Raw genomic sequence first — 16,667 nt, forward strand, 5'->3', positions numbered from 1 at the left:
AAGAGCCTCCAGGAGGGGGGCGGTGGGGTGACCCGCTAGAGCCCCCCCGTGTAAACTGGCTCAAGATGGCTTAAACTAGCACTTATGTGATGTTTTTAAGCATTGTAGGAGACATTGCCAGTATAAAAATCAATGTAGCTCTGGCGCCATTGGGGAGGGTGGAGCTACCTCAGAGTGGGACGAGAGGCATTTTGGTGCCTTCCTCTGCTTAATGCAGCAGCAACAAGCACATACAGCTCTTCCTGACTTCCAAGATATAGTAAGCCGACAGCCTCACTGGGAATGTGCAGCTAGGGGTGTGCTGGTGTCTCTCTGTGTGTCTCCTCTCACATACACACAGACAGTAATGCCCTTACTGCATGTCATTGTGATTACTGTAAACATGGGTAAACACAAACTCTGTAGTGTATACCACAACAGATTCTCTCCCTTATGTACTGATTCTGTTTCATGTGAACAATGCAGCCAATCTTCACAAATCAGTGAAGGGGCTGGGGGAGAGGGTCCAGAGCCCTCCTGGCTAGGGGCTCTTAAAACTATGATGTCTGATATGTCATCACAACTCACTGCTAATGTTCAGAAAACTCAGCTACTACAACAAGCTGTTGCAGATTTAGCTGCTAGGGCAGATGTTACACAGCCCCCCCCCTCTCTCATGCAGGTCCACAGAAGCATGGTTTACCTGCCCTACTGTCCGATTCAGATGAGGATATACAGGAGGATGGGGAGGACTTGGATCCCATTAGTAGGGATTCCGATTCTGCTCAGGATATTGAACCCCTCATTCTGGCTATACGGGACGTGTTAAAGCTCCCTCTAGAGGACGCTGCGTCACTGCAGTTTTTTTTTGTTTTTGTTTGTTTGTTTTTTACACAAAACAAGCCTAATGTCACTTCCCTGATTCTGCAGAGTTAGATGACCTATTCAAGTTGGCCTGGAAAAATCCAGACAAAAAATTCCAAATGTCAAAAAAGTTTTTGCGCACGTTCCCATTTGCTCCTGAAGGTAGGAAATTCTGGGAAGAACCCCCGGGGGTTGATGTATCAGTCTGTTGACTGTCCAAAAAGGCGATGCTGCCTAACCTGGGCTCCTTTACCATGAAGGATCCTGGAGACAGAAAGATAGACTACACTCAAATCTATTTACATGGCAGCAGGTGTATCGCAAAGGCCAGTCATAGCAGTTTTCTGGATGACCCATGCCATTCATACATGGGCTACTCAAATTCAAGAGGGCTTCTCCGGGGCTATGCCTCTAGTCACTATGGTGACTCTCCTCAAGCACATTCAGGACACTACACACGTCCTGTGTGACTCACTCAAGGAGATGGGGAATACTAATGCTAGGACTTCTGCCATGACAGTGTCGGCGCGCAGGGCTTTGTGGCTGCGTCAGTGGATAGCGGACGCAGAATCAAGCACAGTGTGGAATCCCTCCCCTTTTCTGGGGGAATGGCTCTTTGGGGTTGAGTTGCATATGTGGATTTCCAAAACCACTGCTGGGAAATCCACGTTTCTCCCCTCTGGGGCCCCGCCGGCGAGACGCTCCTATCCGGGGCCATCTGTTCAATCTTTTCGGTCCAACAGATTTCGATCTAGGGCCAGAGGTGCCTCCAATGTGGCTAGAGGCACCAGATGTAAGACAAGAAAACCTGCAAACACCAGTTCTCTGGAACAGTCCACCAGTTCTGCTTCCACTAAGGCCTCAGCATGACTGTGCCCACCCACCCCGAGGAGATCTCGTGGTGGGAGCTCGGCTGCGTCACTTCAGCCGCATCTGGGAAGATTCCTGCCAGGATACCTGGGATCAGGCATCTAATTTCTCAGGGCTACAAGCTGGAGTTCGACGGTGCTCCTCCCCAACAATTTTTCAAATCAAGCTTACCAGCTTTGGAGGATATGCAGGTTACACTGCGACAAGCCATCCTAAAGTTGGTCCAGTCCTGCGTCATTGTTCCAATACCAATACCGCAATGCGGCAAGGGTTATTACTCCAACCTGTTTGTGGTACCGAAGCCGGATACTTCGGTATGGCCCATTTTGAATCTAAAGTCTTTGAACCCTTACCTGAAGGTTTTCAAGTTCAAAATGGAATCCTGGAGAGCAGTGATTGCGGACTTGGAAGAACAGGAATTCATAGTTTCCTTGGCGATCAAGGACGCCTACCTTCATATTCCGATTTGGCCACCTCATCAGGCGTACCGGAAGTTTGCCCTGCTGGACGATCCCTGCCCTTTGGCCTGTCCACAGCTCCGAGGGTATTCACGAAGGGGATGGCGGAGATGATGTTCCAGCTTCGGGTCCAGGGGGTCAATGTGGTCCCTTACCTGGAAGATCTCCTGATAAAAGCAAGATCCATGGAGCTTTTATTGCACCATATCGACCACACTATCAAACTTCTGTCACACCATGGGTGGACTCTCAATTTACAGAAGTCCCACCGGGAGGCAACTCGGCGGCTCCTGTTCCTGGGGATGTTGCTGGATACTGTGGAACAAAAGGTGTTCCTACCAGAGGACAAAGTGAGAACACTTTAGGAGATGGTTCGAATGGTGCTCCGATCACCTCGAGTGTCCATCCATCTTTGCATACGTTTGCTGGGAAAGATGGTCGCCTCTTACGAGGCGATCCAATATGGGAGGTTCCATGCCAGAACATTTCAATTGGCTCTCCTGAGCAAGTGGTCCGGCTCGCATCTAGAGATGCACCGGCTAATCCGGCTGTCACCTCAGGCCAGGATTTCCCTCCTGTGGTGGTTAAAGTCCTCCAATCTACTGAGAGGCCGGAGTTTCGAGATTCAGGATTGGACCCTCCTCACGACGGATGCGAGTCTGAGAGGATGGGGAGCAGTCACCCAAGGGGCGCAGTTCCAGGGCAGGTGGTCAGCCCACGAAAACCTCCTTCCGATCAACATTCTGGAACTTGCAATGCTCTGCTTCAGGCCTCTCCTCTGCTCAAGCGATCCAAATACAGTCGGACAACGCCACAACAGTGGCGTATATCGATTGACAAGGAGGGACAAAAAGCAGAGCCTGCATGCGAGAGATGTCAAAGATACTCCTCTGGGCGGAAAGAAATGCAAGAGCCATGTCAGCAATCTTCATTCACTCCGGGTGTGGACAACTGGGAAGCGGCCTTCCAGAGTCGTCACGATCTCCACCGGGGGAGTGGGGACTCCACCATCAGGTGTTCCAGCAAATCATCCACCAGTGGGGCTGCCCAAAAACAGACATGATGGTTTTTTGACTCAACAAAATGCTTCTCTGGTATTGCTCACGAACCAGGGACCCTCAGGCGAGGGCAGTGAATGCACCGACGTCGCCTTGGCCTTACCGGCTGGTCTACCCATTTACTCCGATTCAGTTGTTCCCAAGGGTGCTCAAGCGTATCAGGAATCAAGGGGTCCAGGCAATTCTGATTTTCCCGGATTGGCCTCGGAGGGCGTGGTGCATGGATCTTCTGGACATGTCCGTCGAAGTCCCTTGGCCTCTACCACTAAGAAGAGATCTTCCACAAGGACTGTTTGTCTACCCGGACTTACGGCGACTTCATTTGACAGCATGGAGATTGAGCGGCACATCCTAGCTCACAAGGGCCTTTCCAAAAAGGTTATTGCTACGGGATCGGTATGAAATACCTACAATCAAAATCCCAACGGTCAAAATGCCGACAAGGACAAAATGCCGACAAGGACAAAATGCCGACACGAGATTTTCATTGGGGGTTTTGGTGTGTATGTCGACATAGGTTCAGGTACCATGGTTCAGGCCATTAAACCTGTGACGTCAAAACACTATCATCATATTTGGAGGAGATGGGTCTCTTGGTGCGAGGAACGCACGTATCCACCTGCAGAGCTCCACTTGGGACGTTTTTTTTACATTTCCTGCAGGCTGGTGTGGGTAAGGGCTTACGTCTGGGTTCCAATAAGGTCCACATTTCAGCTCTTTCCAGAAGAAATTGGCTGTGTTGCCAGAAGTGCAGACTTCTTGCAAGGGGTACTCCACATAAAACCTCCTTTTGTGCCACCTACGGCGCCCTGGGATTTGAATGTGGTGTTGGAATTTCTACAGTCCTCCTGGTTTAAACCTCTGATGACTGTGGAAGACAAGTACCTCACGTGGAAGACGGTGATGTTACTGGCCCTTTATTCTGCTCGCCATGTCTCGGAATTCGGGGCCTTATCGTGTAAAAGTCCATACTTGGTCTTTTACGAGGCCAGAGCGGAGCTCTGGACTAGACAGCAGTTCCTGCAAAAGGTTGTTTCTGCATTTCACCTGAATCAACCTATCGTGGTTCCGTCCAGTTCTGTCTCTTCTACTCCTCCCGAGGCGTTGGATGTTATGCGAGCCTTACAGATCTATGTCAAGCAAACAGTTCGGATCAGAAAGACTGAGTCTTGGTTTGTGTTCTTTGATGCGCAGAAAAAGGGTTGTCCTGCTTCGAAGCAGTCCATTGCTCGTTGGCTTAGACTTACCATCCAACAGGCCTATGTGTCGGCAGCCTTACCTGTTCCTAAGTCTCTGAAGGCCCACTCTACAAAAATCGGTGGGGTCTTCCTGGGCGGCTGCCCGTGGAGTCTCGGCCTTACAACTGTGCCGAGCTGCTACCTGGTTGGGGAAGAACACTTTTGTTGAGTTCTACAAGTTTGGTACCCTGGCTAAAGAGGATACCCAGCTTGGGCAGGCGGTACTGCAGCAGTCTCCACACGTTCCCACCCGTTCTGGAAGCTTTGGGACGTCCCCATCGTACTAGGGCCCTCATTCCGAGTTGATCGCTCGCTAGCTGTTTTTAGCAGCCGTGCAAACGCATAGTCGCCGCCCACGGGGGAGTGTATTTTCGCTTTGCAAGTGTGCGAACGCAGGTGCAGCAGAGCTCTGCAAAAACATATTGTGCAGTTTCAGAGTATGTCTGAACTTACTCAGCCCTTGCGATCACTTCAGTCTTTTTGGTGCAGGAATTGACGTCAGACACCCGCCCTGCAAACGCTTGGACACGCATGCGTTTTCCCTGCCACTCCAAGAAAACGGTCAGTTGACACCAATAAACGCCCTCTCTCTGTCAATCTTCTTGCAATCGGCTGTGCATATGGATTCTTCGTTAAATCCATAGCTCAGCAACGATCTGCATTGTACCCGTACGACGCACCTGCGCATTGTGGTGCATACGCAGTAGAGACTTGATCGCAGCGAAAATCAGCAGCGTGTGATCAACTCGGAATAACCCCCAGGATTTCCCAATATCCCTTATAGATGCTAGAGAAAATAGGATTTTAATTGCCTACCGGTAAATCCTTTTCTCGTAGTCCATAAGGGATATTGGGCGCCCGCCTCAGTGCATTGACTTTTCTGCAGGTTCTCTTTTATGTGTTTACCTGTTCAGCTGTTGTTGTTGTTACCAGCCGTTGCTGGTTGTTATATGTTAGAGGTGTGCTAGTGTGTAAATCTCACCACTCTTTGTTTTCATGTTCCTTCTCTCATATGTCCTCTCTCCTTTGGGCACGTTTTTACCTATAACTGCCTGTGGGAGGGGGCATAGAGGGGAGGAGCCAGCACACCCAGTGAAGACATTTTTAAGTGCAGCGGCTCCTTTGGACCCAGTCTATACCCATCGTACTAAATGCCCCAATATCCCTTATGGACTACGAGAAAAGGATTTACCGGAAGGTAATTAAAATCCTATTTTTTTCTCCATGCAATGTTTTTTATCTGCATATGCATTTTGAGTTGCACCGCACACATCTCGATGGTGTTCATAGAGAGTGGAGGTACAGATTCTGACGCACGCATGAAGTGTATTAGAGATGTGCAGGGTGTTCCTGAGTGGTTACAGGGGGTTGGATAAAAAGATGCAGATGTAGCGTAGTATGTGTGTAATATTGCTGAAAGTGGTTGTGTACAAAGATGCAGAATCGCTTATATTGGAGCCAATACTCAGACAGATGATCTGCACCTAGCATAGGGCGAGCAAAGCACGCACTGACATGGGGCGTCTCTGTCCTAGCACATTCAGACGCACGGATGTGTACCAGAGAAGGGCATTGTGTTGGCAAGAGATGCAAGGAAAGCCAATTCACAATCTGGCCCTATGAGGAGGGAGTATCAAGCCCCCCCTCGACAGACCACACCCTCTGTGGTTCCCTGGCTGGTTTTACCTGTTATTAGGTATATCTTCCTATTGTGTAGAGCTCCCCTTTGCCCCCAGAACAGCCACAGTTCTGCATGGCATGGACTGTACAGGGTACTGGAAACTCTCTCTTGATTTTGGTCCATGCTAACATGACCGCATTATACAGTTGCTGGAGATTCCCGGTTTGGGGGCAGATTCGGAGTTGGGAGCAAAGCAAAAAATGGAGCCAGTAGCTGTGTACTTTGGCAAACCATGCTGCGTGGCAGAGGCAACGTGCAGAGAGATTTAGATGCATATTCAATACGCCGCGGTGTTAACCAAACTCAGTCCAATCCATGGGTAAATTTGCAGCTATATGCCACATGTACGGTTCCAATGAACTAAATTTTTCTTCACAGTCCTGAAGGGCTGCGTACATAAATCCGCAAGTCTGTGGTTAGACTGGGATGTGAGGGGGGCTAATTGCATTGCCATTGCTGGCGTTTGTGCCATTTTAATGGCATCTCACCCCCTTCACGGTTAATAGGATTGACACGCTAAATGTAAGTGTAATACTATAACATTGTTCAGCATTTGTGGGCTACATGCAAAAGCATCCAGCATTCACCCTGCATGCTAAACAAAAAAATTCAGTTCACACCTGCAAACATGGTCTGTTCCAGACACAAAGTCACTTGCTATTCCTTGCTTTGATCCTAACTCAGAACCAGCCCCTTAATGTTATCAATGAAAAAGCTCTCCGTCACGCTACTAACCAGAATGGGCAGCTTTTCAGTCTTATTTGTCGCCCGGCATGGAGGTAAAGGAGTATACATTTATCTAGATCAAAATTATGTAGGTATTAAAGAAAAAAAAACAAACAAACAACATAACATTAAAATAAAATCCTACCTTCCAAACTGCAGTGGGAAGTTTTTCTTAATCCTATGGAAGAGTTTTTCCCCAGTATCTAATTCAACATAAAAATATGGTGTCCCAGGCTGTACAATCTGAAAAATAAATATACAACTAAAATTTGTTGTCCTCAGTAAATATTAAAACGTCAGCATTAACCCCGCTGTTCAATGTTAGAGTTACACGCCAAGTATCACCACCAATCTGACTTTGAACACCGATCAAGGCAAGTCAAAATGCATCCTATCAATTCTGCCTCAGATCAGGGTAAATACAATAATAAACCTGTAGAGAGATAAATAATTGAAGATATCTTTGGCGCTACCACCTTATATTCAGTTGCAAAGAAAGAACATAATTAAAATAAATTGAAATTAATTAAAATTAAAATATGAAGGAGTAATGAGAAAGTCTATTCAAATGTCCCAGATGGTTTCTCTATGAGTGACTTTAATCTTGCTTTTCTCCAAGATTCTTCAGACCATGAAGTTCCTCATGGGTATATATCCATGCAAACAGAGAGAAAAAATTACATATAGTGTAGTATTTTTCTTAATTGTTTTTCTTTGCAAATTTATTTCATATGACAAGAAAATATATAAAAAAGGATTTTTCTTTCATCCAATTAAAAGTATGGTCCTTCACTATATATATATATATATATATATATATATATATATATATATATAATATTATATATATATATATTATGTCAATTAGCCGCCAACGCGTTTCGAGTTATGGTAAACTCTTCCTCATATATATATATATTTGGAACCGTACCGTGCCAAGCTCCCAACATGGAGCAATGGAAAGAGCAAAAAATTGGAGTCTCCGGAATTCCTCCTTACTCCCTCCAGGCTGAACACCGGTAGCTGGACCAGGCAAGTTCCTTTCCAAATGTGGATGCAGGTAGATGGGTCAATTAGCAGCCAACACGTTTCGAGTTATGGTAAACTCTTCCTCAGGGCAGAATGACCCCTACCTGCATGCATCCCTTTTTTATACTAAAATTAACCCGGAAGTGAAACATCACTTTCCTGTTTTAAAAATTCACTTCCGGGTTAAATTTAGTATAAAAAAGGGATGCATGCAGGTAGGGGTCATTCTGCCCTGAGGAAGAGTTTACCATAACTCGAAACGCGTTGGCGGCTAATTGACAATATAATATATATATATATATATATATATATATATATATATATATATATATATATATATATATATAGTGAAGGACCATACTTTTAATTGGATGAAAGAAAAATCCTTTTTTATATATTTTCTTGTCATATGAAATAAATTTGCAAAGAAAAACAATTAAGAAAAATACTACACTATATGTAATTTTTTCTCTCTGTTTGCATGGATATATACCCATGAGGAACTTCATGGTCTGAAGAATCTTGGAGAAAAGCAAGATTAAAGTCACTCATAGAGAAACCATCTGGGACATTTGAATAGACTTTCTCATTACTCCTTCATATTTTAATTTTAATTAATTTCAATTTATTTTAATTATGTTCTTTCTTTGCAACTGAATATAAGGTGGTAGCGCCAAAGATATCTTCAATTATTTATCTCTCTACAGTTTTGCATATAGTGATTGGGAATCACTAGACTATATCTAGGCTGCTTTTTTCCACCAAGCGCTATTTTCTGGTCCATACACCTATCTGTATTACAATAATAAATCTAGCAGAGGTTTCTGTCCCTACCATCTACACAGTGGCAGCTGCCATTTTGTAAAGGTCAATATTCGGCCTAATCATTCACTCTGTACCAAGGACATCAGCGAATCAAGAGACTGCACCTTTCATGCGTCTGTGAAGTCATTAGTTTCTGGTGAATGGATACGCTGTACGCTTATAAATACTGGGGTCAGCACACAAAATGGCTGTCAGTCTGTGATGTGTCCACTTTGAATAAAGTTGCAGCAGAAAAAAAAAAAAAACTACCATTACAAGAGCTGGCAAGTACAGTAACATACTTGTTTGATGTCCGTGTGCTGTGGGATCTCCAACAGCTCTATGTTCTGCTCCTGCGCTTGTATAATGAAGGACTCCTTAATGTCTTCCGTTGTGCAACAGTCTAATGGCAGAGGAACCACCTGGAGGCAGTAACAATGAAATACATGGTTAACTTGAGATAAAACACCTAAAAAAAAAAAAAAAAAAAAAAAAAAAGTCTGCGGTTAGAGAGAAACTGGAAAGAAAACTAAACATGGCTGTTTACCAAACCAAAAATATTCAAGTAAACCTGTCACTTATACACAGCAGAGAAACCATTTGTGTGGCCTTCCCTTGCAGCAAATTCATTTGGCAGGAGCCTGTGAAATCAGCAAATTTTCATGAGGCCTGAAATATTCACCAGGTACTTTGTGAATGGAGAGGCTACACCAGTGATTCTCACACTCGGTGCTCAGGACCCCAAACAGTTCACCTGTGGATATTTAAAACAAGTAAAAAGGGGTATGGATCACCCCAGTCTACCTCCAATCTGCCCCCAGATCCACCCTCTGCCCTGCTGTGTACTCAGTGCCTCACCACCCTGATATACATGTTATACATTATAATATAAATATATATCTATCTATATATCAAGTAAAGTCATCACTGGGACATGTTCATCCCTCAGAACAGAAAAGTCATCATGGGACAGGGCATCTTGTCTTTACAGACTTAAACTAATGAAATGTAACGACTGTGAGAGCCGACAACAGCCATAGGGATCAATGGACTTTAACTGATCTCCTAGGAGGCCAACTGCTCTTATTCTCTATGTGACATGATCAGGCTGACCTGCAATATAGACAGGTGAACCACCAGCAATAATGCCACAATTTCAGGATTTACATGCCAACAGGTCTATGATGTAAATTTATGTAAGGAAGGTTTAGCACAACCCACCAGCAAGAATATACATTGTCCACTGTACGGAGGCAACAATTGGTCTGCCAGAACAGCCATCTCTTGTTATGAGGAAGGCGGCTGAACAATCCCCCGCCCAGTCTTACTTGTAACTGTAGATGGTGGCTCCTGTAATTCCTCTCAAACATCACATATCTCTTCCCCTTTGCCTTGTAAAACTTCTTTAAGGATGCTTTGTATTTTTCACATTCTTCAACTACCTCAGACGAAAGGTCCACCATGGCCTGGTAGTGCCCGATGGGCAGAATAAGGATGTGGTCCGAGGTCAGACCGCCTTTTGCGAGAGCAACATAGCACTGGAAGAAATAAACGTGATCAGATAATTGGTTTAATCTAGCGCACCTTTACCTATACAGGCAGATTGCAGCATCCAGCCATGTTCACACACTAGGCCCAAAGTTTATCGGCCAATGGGGGTCATTCCGAGTTGATCGCTAGCTGAAAATGTTTGCTGCGCCGCGATGATGCAAAAAAAAAAACTGCAGATATGCGGAGCAATGCACCCGCGTGATGTAGTTTCACACAAGGTCTAGCGAAGCTTTTCAGTTGCACAGCTGGCCGCAGAGTGATTGACAGGAAGTGGGTGTTACTGGGTGTCAACTGACCGTTTTCAGGGAGTGTTCGGAAAAAAACGCAGGCATGCCAGGAAAAAAGCAGGCGTGGCTGGCCAGGTTTGTGACGTATAATCCGGAACTGAATAGTCTGGAGTGATCGCAAGCGCTGAGTAGGTCTGAAGCTACTCTGAAACTGCACAAAATTATTTTGTAGCCGCTCTGCGATCCTTTCGTTCACACTTCTGCTAAGCTAATATACACTCCCAGTGGGAGGCGGCATAGCGTTTGCACGGCTGCTAAAAACTGCTAGCGAGCGATCAACTCGGAATGACCACCCAATCTTCTAAGAGATTTACTCTAGCACCTTCTCATGACTATTCTGCACACATGCCGCCTTTGGCTTCAGCTCACAAATGCGCTACTGTGCCAGGATGAATGGCAGCAGCAGGCTGGAACCCGCCACTGTAATGGAGGAGGGAACTAGTTTCTACCATAGAAAAGCATCATATCCCGCAGCCAGTACTTTCTATGATAAGCTTCTTTGCATATTTCAAGCATTCTGTTTATGCCTATAAATGGACTTTACTGTATAAACACTTATCAGTGTTTATATATTGTCTGATATCATTGTCTAGTCTTGATTCCAAGTTTATAAGTATCATAAACACAAGACCAAGACTAGACACTAATACTACTTTTTTTATTTTTTTAAAGGAGTTGTATTTTCAAAATCTTTCAATAAAAATATTCAAATACAATATTTCACTCTACAAAACAATGCAGCAAGAAATAAACAAAACTTGAAGATAAATATTATGGTCAACAAGAGACTATGGGGGACATGTACTAAGCAGTGATAAAAGTGGACAAGTGAGAGTTTATAGTTTACAAATTATAAAAGTTATGTTAATGCTGATTGGTTGCCATGAGCAGCTTCTCCACTTTTATCACTGCTCATCTCCCCCCAACCAACACCAGTGACATAGGAGACTTGCTTGGAAAGCAGAACCATGACATCAGTGCATAAACAGCTAATGTAACGGGTGCCAAACTTCAGCTCAGGCATCCATGAGGACATGGTAAAGCAAAGCCGCCCCAGTTCAGTATACAAGAAGAATGTTGCCATTTACATCAGATTGTGTAAGGCGTTTCCTACCATTATATTTCTGCGCCACCGTAGCGATAACAAATCCATTGCGAGATATTTGGAGAGTCCAACATACATAAATTATTCACATAAATCTGGATGGTAGCAATAAGGGGACAATCCTATTCGCTGCGAGTCAGCTCACGGCACGTGTTATTGCAGCTGGTAACCGTACTTATGGAATCTCAGTACTCGCAGAGTTTCTTCGCAGTCCCACTAGACTGCTTACAAAAAATTTGTGAGTCTGTGGGAAGATAAGTCCGCAAGGGGTGGGGTGGGGACGAGTTGCCGTTCCGTTGCAGGCATCTCTACACCATTGCAAAGACAACTTACCATGGCTAAGAGATGACCCTTAAGAGTCTGACACCTAGCACAAATACGCAAGTCCCAGGGTGTAGTAAGCAGAGGCAAATACTAGTCCGGATTATACAACTCGTAACAGTCGACCAATAGGGATATAGTCTGGTATGCCCATACCAGATGCCTGAGGTCTTCCCCAGAAACGCCACACTTGGGGCAAGAAGTGGCAGTGCCCTTTCCAAGCTTAGAAGTCTAAAGGCCCATACACACTGGGCGATTCTGAGCTGAAATCAGGTCACTTTTGGTGTGTTGTGCTGCTTTCAGCTCAAAGCCGCCCAGTGTGTATGCATGAGCGGTGAGCGCTAATGCGCCCTCCCGCTTCATCGCTGGCGGCCGCTGTTCAACTACTGGTATTACCAGTAGATGAACGACGGGGTGAACGGCTTTCCACAGCGTCCTGCTATGGAAAGCCGCTCACCCACGCTGACATCGCTGGGCAGCGGGGAAAAGCGCTCCGTGTGTATGCACTGAGCGCTTTTCAGCCCAGCGATGTCAGGGATCATCACTGTGCATACACGCTGGGCAAAAACGCCTAGTGTGTATGCATCTTTACAGAGGTACAGTAGACTCTATGAAGAATGTATAACTGTATTAGTTGGAATGTTGCTGAGGCAGGAGCCGCACAGGGTGATAAGATTCCAAGATAAGATTCCAGTCATCCTCAACCATACCAGGATCTACCTCTCTACTTGCTCCTAAAGCCACTCCCTGCGAATTCCCAGCAAAAAGGAGTAAACAGCAGGAACCACACTACACGCACCCAGCGATTGCAACAGCCTCAGTGGGAGATATGGTGGGGGGTGGGGCACAGGTAAACGGAGTAATGAGTATGTCAGAGCTGGAGATTCATGGATAAACAGAGAATTAGAAAATTCTGTTACACCCTCACCTTCCTGCAAATGCACTAGAGCCAGTGACTTTTTTTGGTGGGCTATGACAGTTGGCTCCACACACAAAATTACTTCAAATTTCAAGTGTATCTCATATGAGACATAGTAAATGTGTCAAATAATACTTTCACAGAACGTTCCAAAATAAAGAGAGATCCAATAAGAGTAGACTCCGTACTGGAAGTCCTCCTTTACGGTTCATAACACAGCCAACTGCCTGAAACAGGACAAGTGGATTAGGTTGTAGCAACACATCAATACATCCTGAGCTTATACGCAATTAAAAGGCAATGGCCAAAAACTCTTAAGGCCAGACAATCTCGCATCCTTTACCAACCCAAAATAGAGGATGGATGAATAGGACCCATTAGCAAACAGAGGGAAGATTAGAGACACGTTCAGAGATTAAGGGGTCTATTTACTAAGCCTTGGATGGAGATAAAGCGGACGGAAATAAAAGTACCAGCCAACCAGCTCCTGTCATTTTTTAAACCCAGCCTGTGACATGCAGTTACGAGGCGAATGGCTGGTACTTCATCTCCGTCCTCTTTTTCTCCATCTAAGGGTTAGACCCCTTAGTGTTGTATACATTTCAGTCTTTCCAGCTAGCTCCTTCTGCCAATTTATAGAGAAGAAAAAAAAAAGCCAAATTGAACCTTAGCCATGTATAATCTCTTGCACAATGATGCGTTTCACCAGCAGGTTATCCTATTCACTAGGTCAGGTACCTGCTTTGGTCTACTAGCTGCTCAGGAGACCGATCCTGTTGTAGAAGCTGTAGCCTTCAATTTGCTTATTCTCTCCACATAGCAAGGGACGTCTCCAGTCTCAGATACTTGTGAGCAATCTTCCACAGTAAACATTTGACTGGTCTCATCAGTGTCTCTTATGAACCGTCAGGTAAAAACTACCAACTATCATGCGATTCTTTTTCACTTTGGAACGGTGTGAAAGTATTTATCAGCTGGTGCTATGTATAGGTTTCATATGATAATGCAATTGCATTTATAAGCTTGTTTGTGGATTATTATTATTATTATTATTATTATTATTATTAGGCATCATACTCTAGCCTGGGATGTCTTTTTTTTATTTTTTTTAAATACAGATATGGTGACATGGCACTTTTTTCATTTACAGATTTAATTCGTTATCTGTGTAAGGACTAGCAATTAGCTAGTAGTCACCAGGAATCTGCAAATATTATTGGCCCATCGTTGATATTTTCCATGGCTTCCTCCACTTTTTGTAGGGGAAAATAATGCATTTTTAGGTTACCAAAAATTATAATTTTCTTACTAGTTTATATTGTAAAATGTGAGCAGTGCTTTACATAATGCTATGTAAGTATAATACTTACATCTTCCCCAATGCTGACCACTAGGTGCTTCTCCACTTCAGGGCTTGCAAGACAGAACCAGCAAGGTCCAGTGGGCTGGGCTGTTTGGCAAAAGAAAAATAAGAATTTACTTACCGATAATTCTATTTCTCATAGTCCGTAGTGGATGCTGGGAACTCCGTAAGGACCATGGGGAATAGCGGCTCCGCAGGAGACTGGGCACAAAAGTAAAAGCTTTACGACTAGCTGGTGTGCACTGGCTCCTCCCCCTATGACCCTCCTCCAAGCCTCAGTTAGGATACTGTGCCCGGACGAGCGTACATAATAAGGAAGGATCTTGAATCCCGGGTAAGACTCATACCAGCCACACCAATCACACCGTACAACTTGTGAACTGAACCCAGTTAACAGTATGATAAACGTAGGAGCCTCTGAAAAGATGGCTCACAACAATAAACAACCCGATTTGTTTGTAACAATAACTATATACAAGTATTGCAGACAATCCGCACTTGGGATGGGCGCCCAGCATCCACTACGGACTATGAGAAATAGAATTATCGGTAAGTAAATTCTTATTTTCTCTGACGTCCTAGTGGATGCTGGGAACTCCGTAAGGACCATGGGGATTATACCAAAGCTCCCAAACGGGCGGGAGAGTGCGGATGACTCTGCAGCACCGAATGAGAGAACTCCAGGTCCTCCTCAGCCAGGGTATCGAATTTGTAAAATTTAGCAAACGTGTTTGCCCCTGACCAAGTAGCTGCTCGGCAAAGTTGTAAAGCCGAGACCCCTCGGGCAGCCGCCCAAGATGAGCCCACCTTCCTTGTGGAATGGGCTTTTACAGATTTTGGCTGTGGCAGGCCTGCCACAGAATGTGCAAGCTGAATCGTACTACAAATCCAACGAGCAATCGTCTGCTTAGAAGCAGGAGCACCCAGCTTGTTGGGTGCATACAGGATAAACAGCGAGTCAGATTTTCTGACTCCAGCCGTCCTGGAAACATATTTTCAGGGCCCTGACTATGTCCAGCAACTTGGAGTCCTCCAAGTCCCTAGTAGCCCCAGGCACCACAATAGGCTGGTTCATGTGAAACGCTGAAACCACCTTAGGGAGAAATTGAGGGCGAGTCCTCAGTTCTGCCCTGTCTGAATGAAAAATTAGGTAAGGGCTTTTATATGATAAAGCCGCCAATTCTGAGACACGCCTGGCTGAAGCCAGGGCTAACAGCATGACCACTTTCCATGTGAGATATTTTAAGTCCACAGTGGTGAGTGGTTCAAACCAATGTGACTTTAGGAGACTCAACACTACATTGAGATCCCAAGGTGCCACTGGAGGCACAAAAGGAGGCTGTATATGCAGTACCCCTTTGACAAACGTCTGAACTTCAGGCACTGAAGCCAGTTCTTTTTGGAAGAATATTGACAGGGCCGAAATTTGAACCTTAATGGACCCTAATTTTAGGCCCATAGATAGTCCTGTTTGCAGGAAATGCAGGAAACGACCCAGTTGAAATTCCTCTGTAGGGGCCTTCTTGGCCTCACACCACGCAACATATTTTCGCCAAATGCGGTGATAATGTTTCGCGGTTACATCCTTCCTGGCCTTGATCAGGGTAGGGATGACTTCATCTGGAATGCCTTTTTCCTTCAGGATCCGGCGTTCAACCTCCATGCCGTCAAACGCAGCCGCGGTAAGTCTTGGAACAGACAAGGTCCCTGCTGGAGCAGGTCCTTTCTTAGAGGTAGAGGCCACGGGTCCTCCGTGAGCATCTCTTGAAGTTCCGGGTACCAAGTCCTCCTTGGCCAATCCGGAGCCACGAGTATAGTTCTTACTCCTCTCCTTCTTATGATTCTCAATACTTTGGGTATGAGAGGCAGAGGAGGGAACACATACACTGACTGGTACACCCACGGTGTTACCAGAGCGTCCACCGCTATCGCCTGAGGGTCCCTTGACCTGGCGCAATATCTGTCTAGTTTCTTGTTGAGGCGAGACGCCATCATGTCCACCTTTGGTTTTTCCCAACGGTTTACAATCACGTGGAAGACTTCTGGGTGAAGTCCCCACTCCCCCGGGTGGAGGTCTTGTCTGCTGAGGAAGTCTGCTTCCCAGTTGTCCACTCCCGGAATGAACACCGCTGACAGTGCTGTCACATAATTTTCCGCCCAGCGAAGAATTCTTGCAGCTTCTGCCATTGCCCTCCTGCTTCTTGTGCCGCCCTGTCTGTTTACGTGGGCGACTGCCGTGATGTTGTCCGATTGGATCAATACCGACTGACCCTGAAGCAGAGGCCTTGCTTGACTTAGGGCATTGTAAATTGCCCTTAGTTCCAGGATATTTATGTGAAGAGACGTTTCCATGCTTGACCACAAGCCCTGGAAATTTCTTCCCTGTGTGACTGCTCCCCAGCCTCTCAGGCTGG

At 45.5% G+C, this 16,667-nt stretch overlaps 1 protein-coding gene across 2 annotated transcripts in view; it reads right to left on the reverse strand.

Moving 5' to 3' along the window:
• The window catches only part of CWF19L1 (CWF19 like cell cycle control factor 1), a 106,427-nt gene that overhangs the window by 2,764 nt on the left and 86,996 nt on the right, over positions 1-16,667 (reverse strand). For both annotated transcript variants that reach the window (XM_063928503.1, XM_063928504.1), the window contains exons 10-13: positions 14,261-14,340; positions 10,036-10,245; positions 9,010-9,129; positions 7,020-7,117 (exon numbers count right to left, since the gene is read on the reverse strand). In XM_063928503.1, coding sequence (XP_063784573.1) covers positions 7,020-7,117; positions 9,010-9,129; positions 10,036-10,245; positions 14,261-14,340 — 508 coding nt within the window. The remainder of the gene's footprint in view (positions 1-7,019; positions 7,118-9,009; positions 9,130-10,035; positions 10,246-14,260; positions 14,341-16,667) is intronic.

The sequence above is a fragment of the Pseudophryne corroboree genome, chromosome 6 (genome assembly GCF_028390025.1).
Source record: "Pseudophryne corroboree isolate aPseCor3 chromosome 6, aPseCor3.hap2, whole genome shotgun sequence".
Classification (NCBI taxonomy): Eukaryota; Metazoa; Chordata; class Amphibia; order Anura; family Myobatrachidae; genus Pseudophryne; species Pseudophryne corroboree.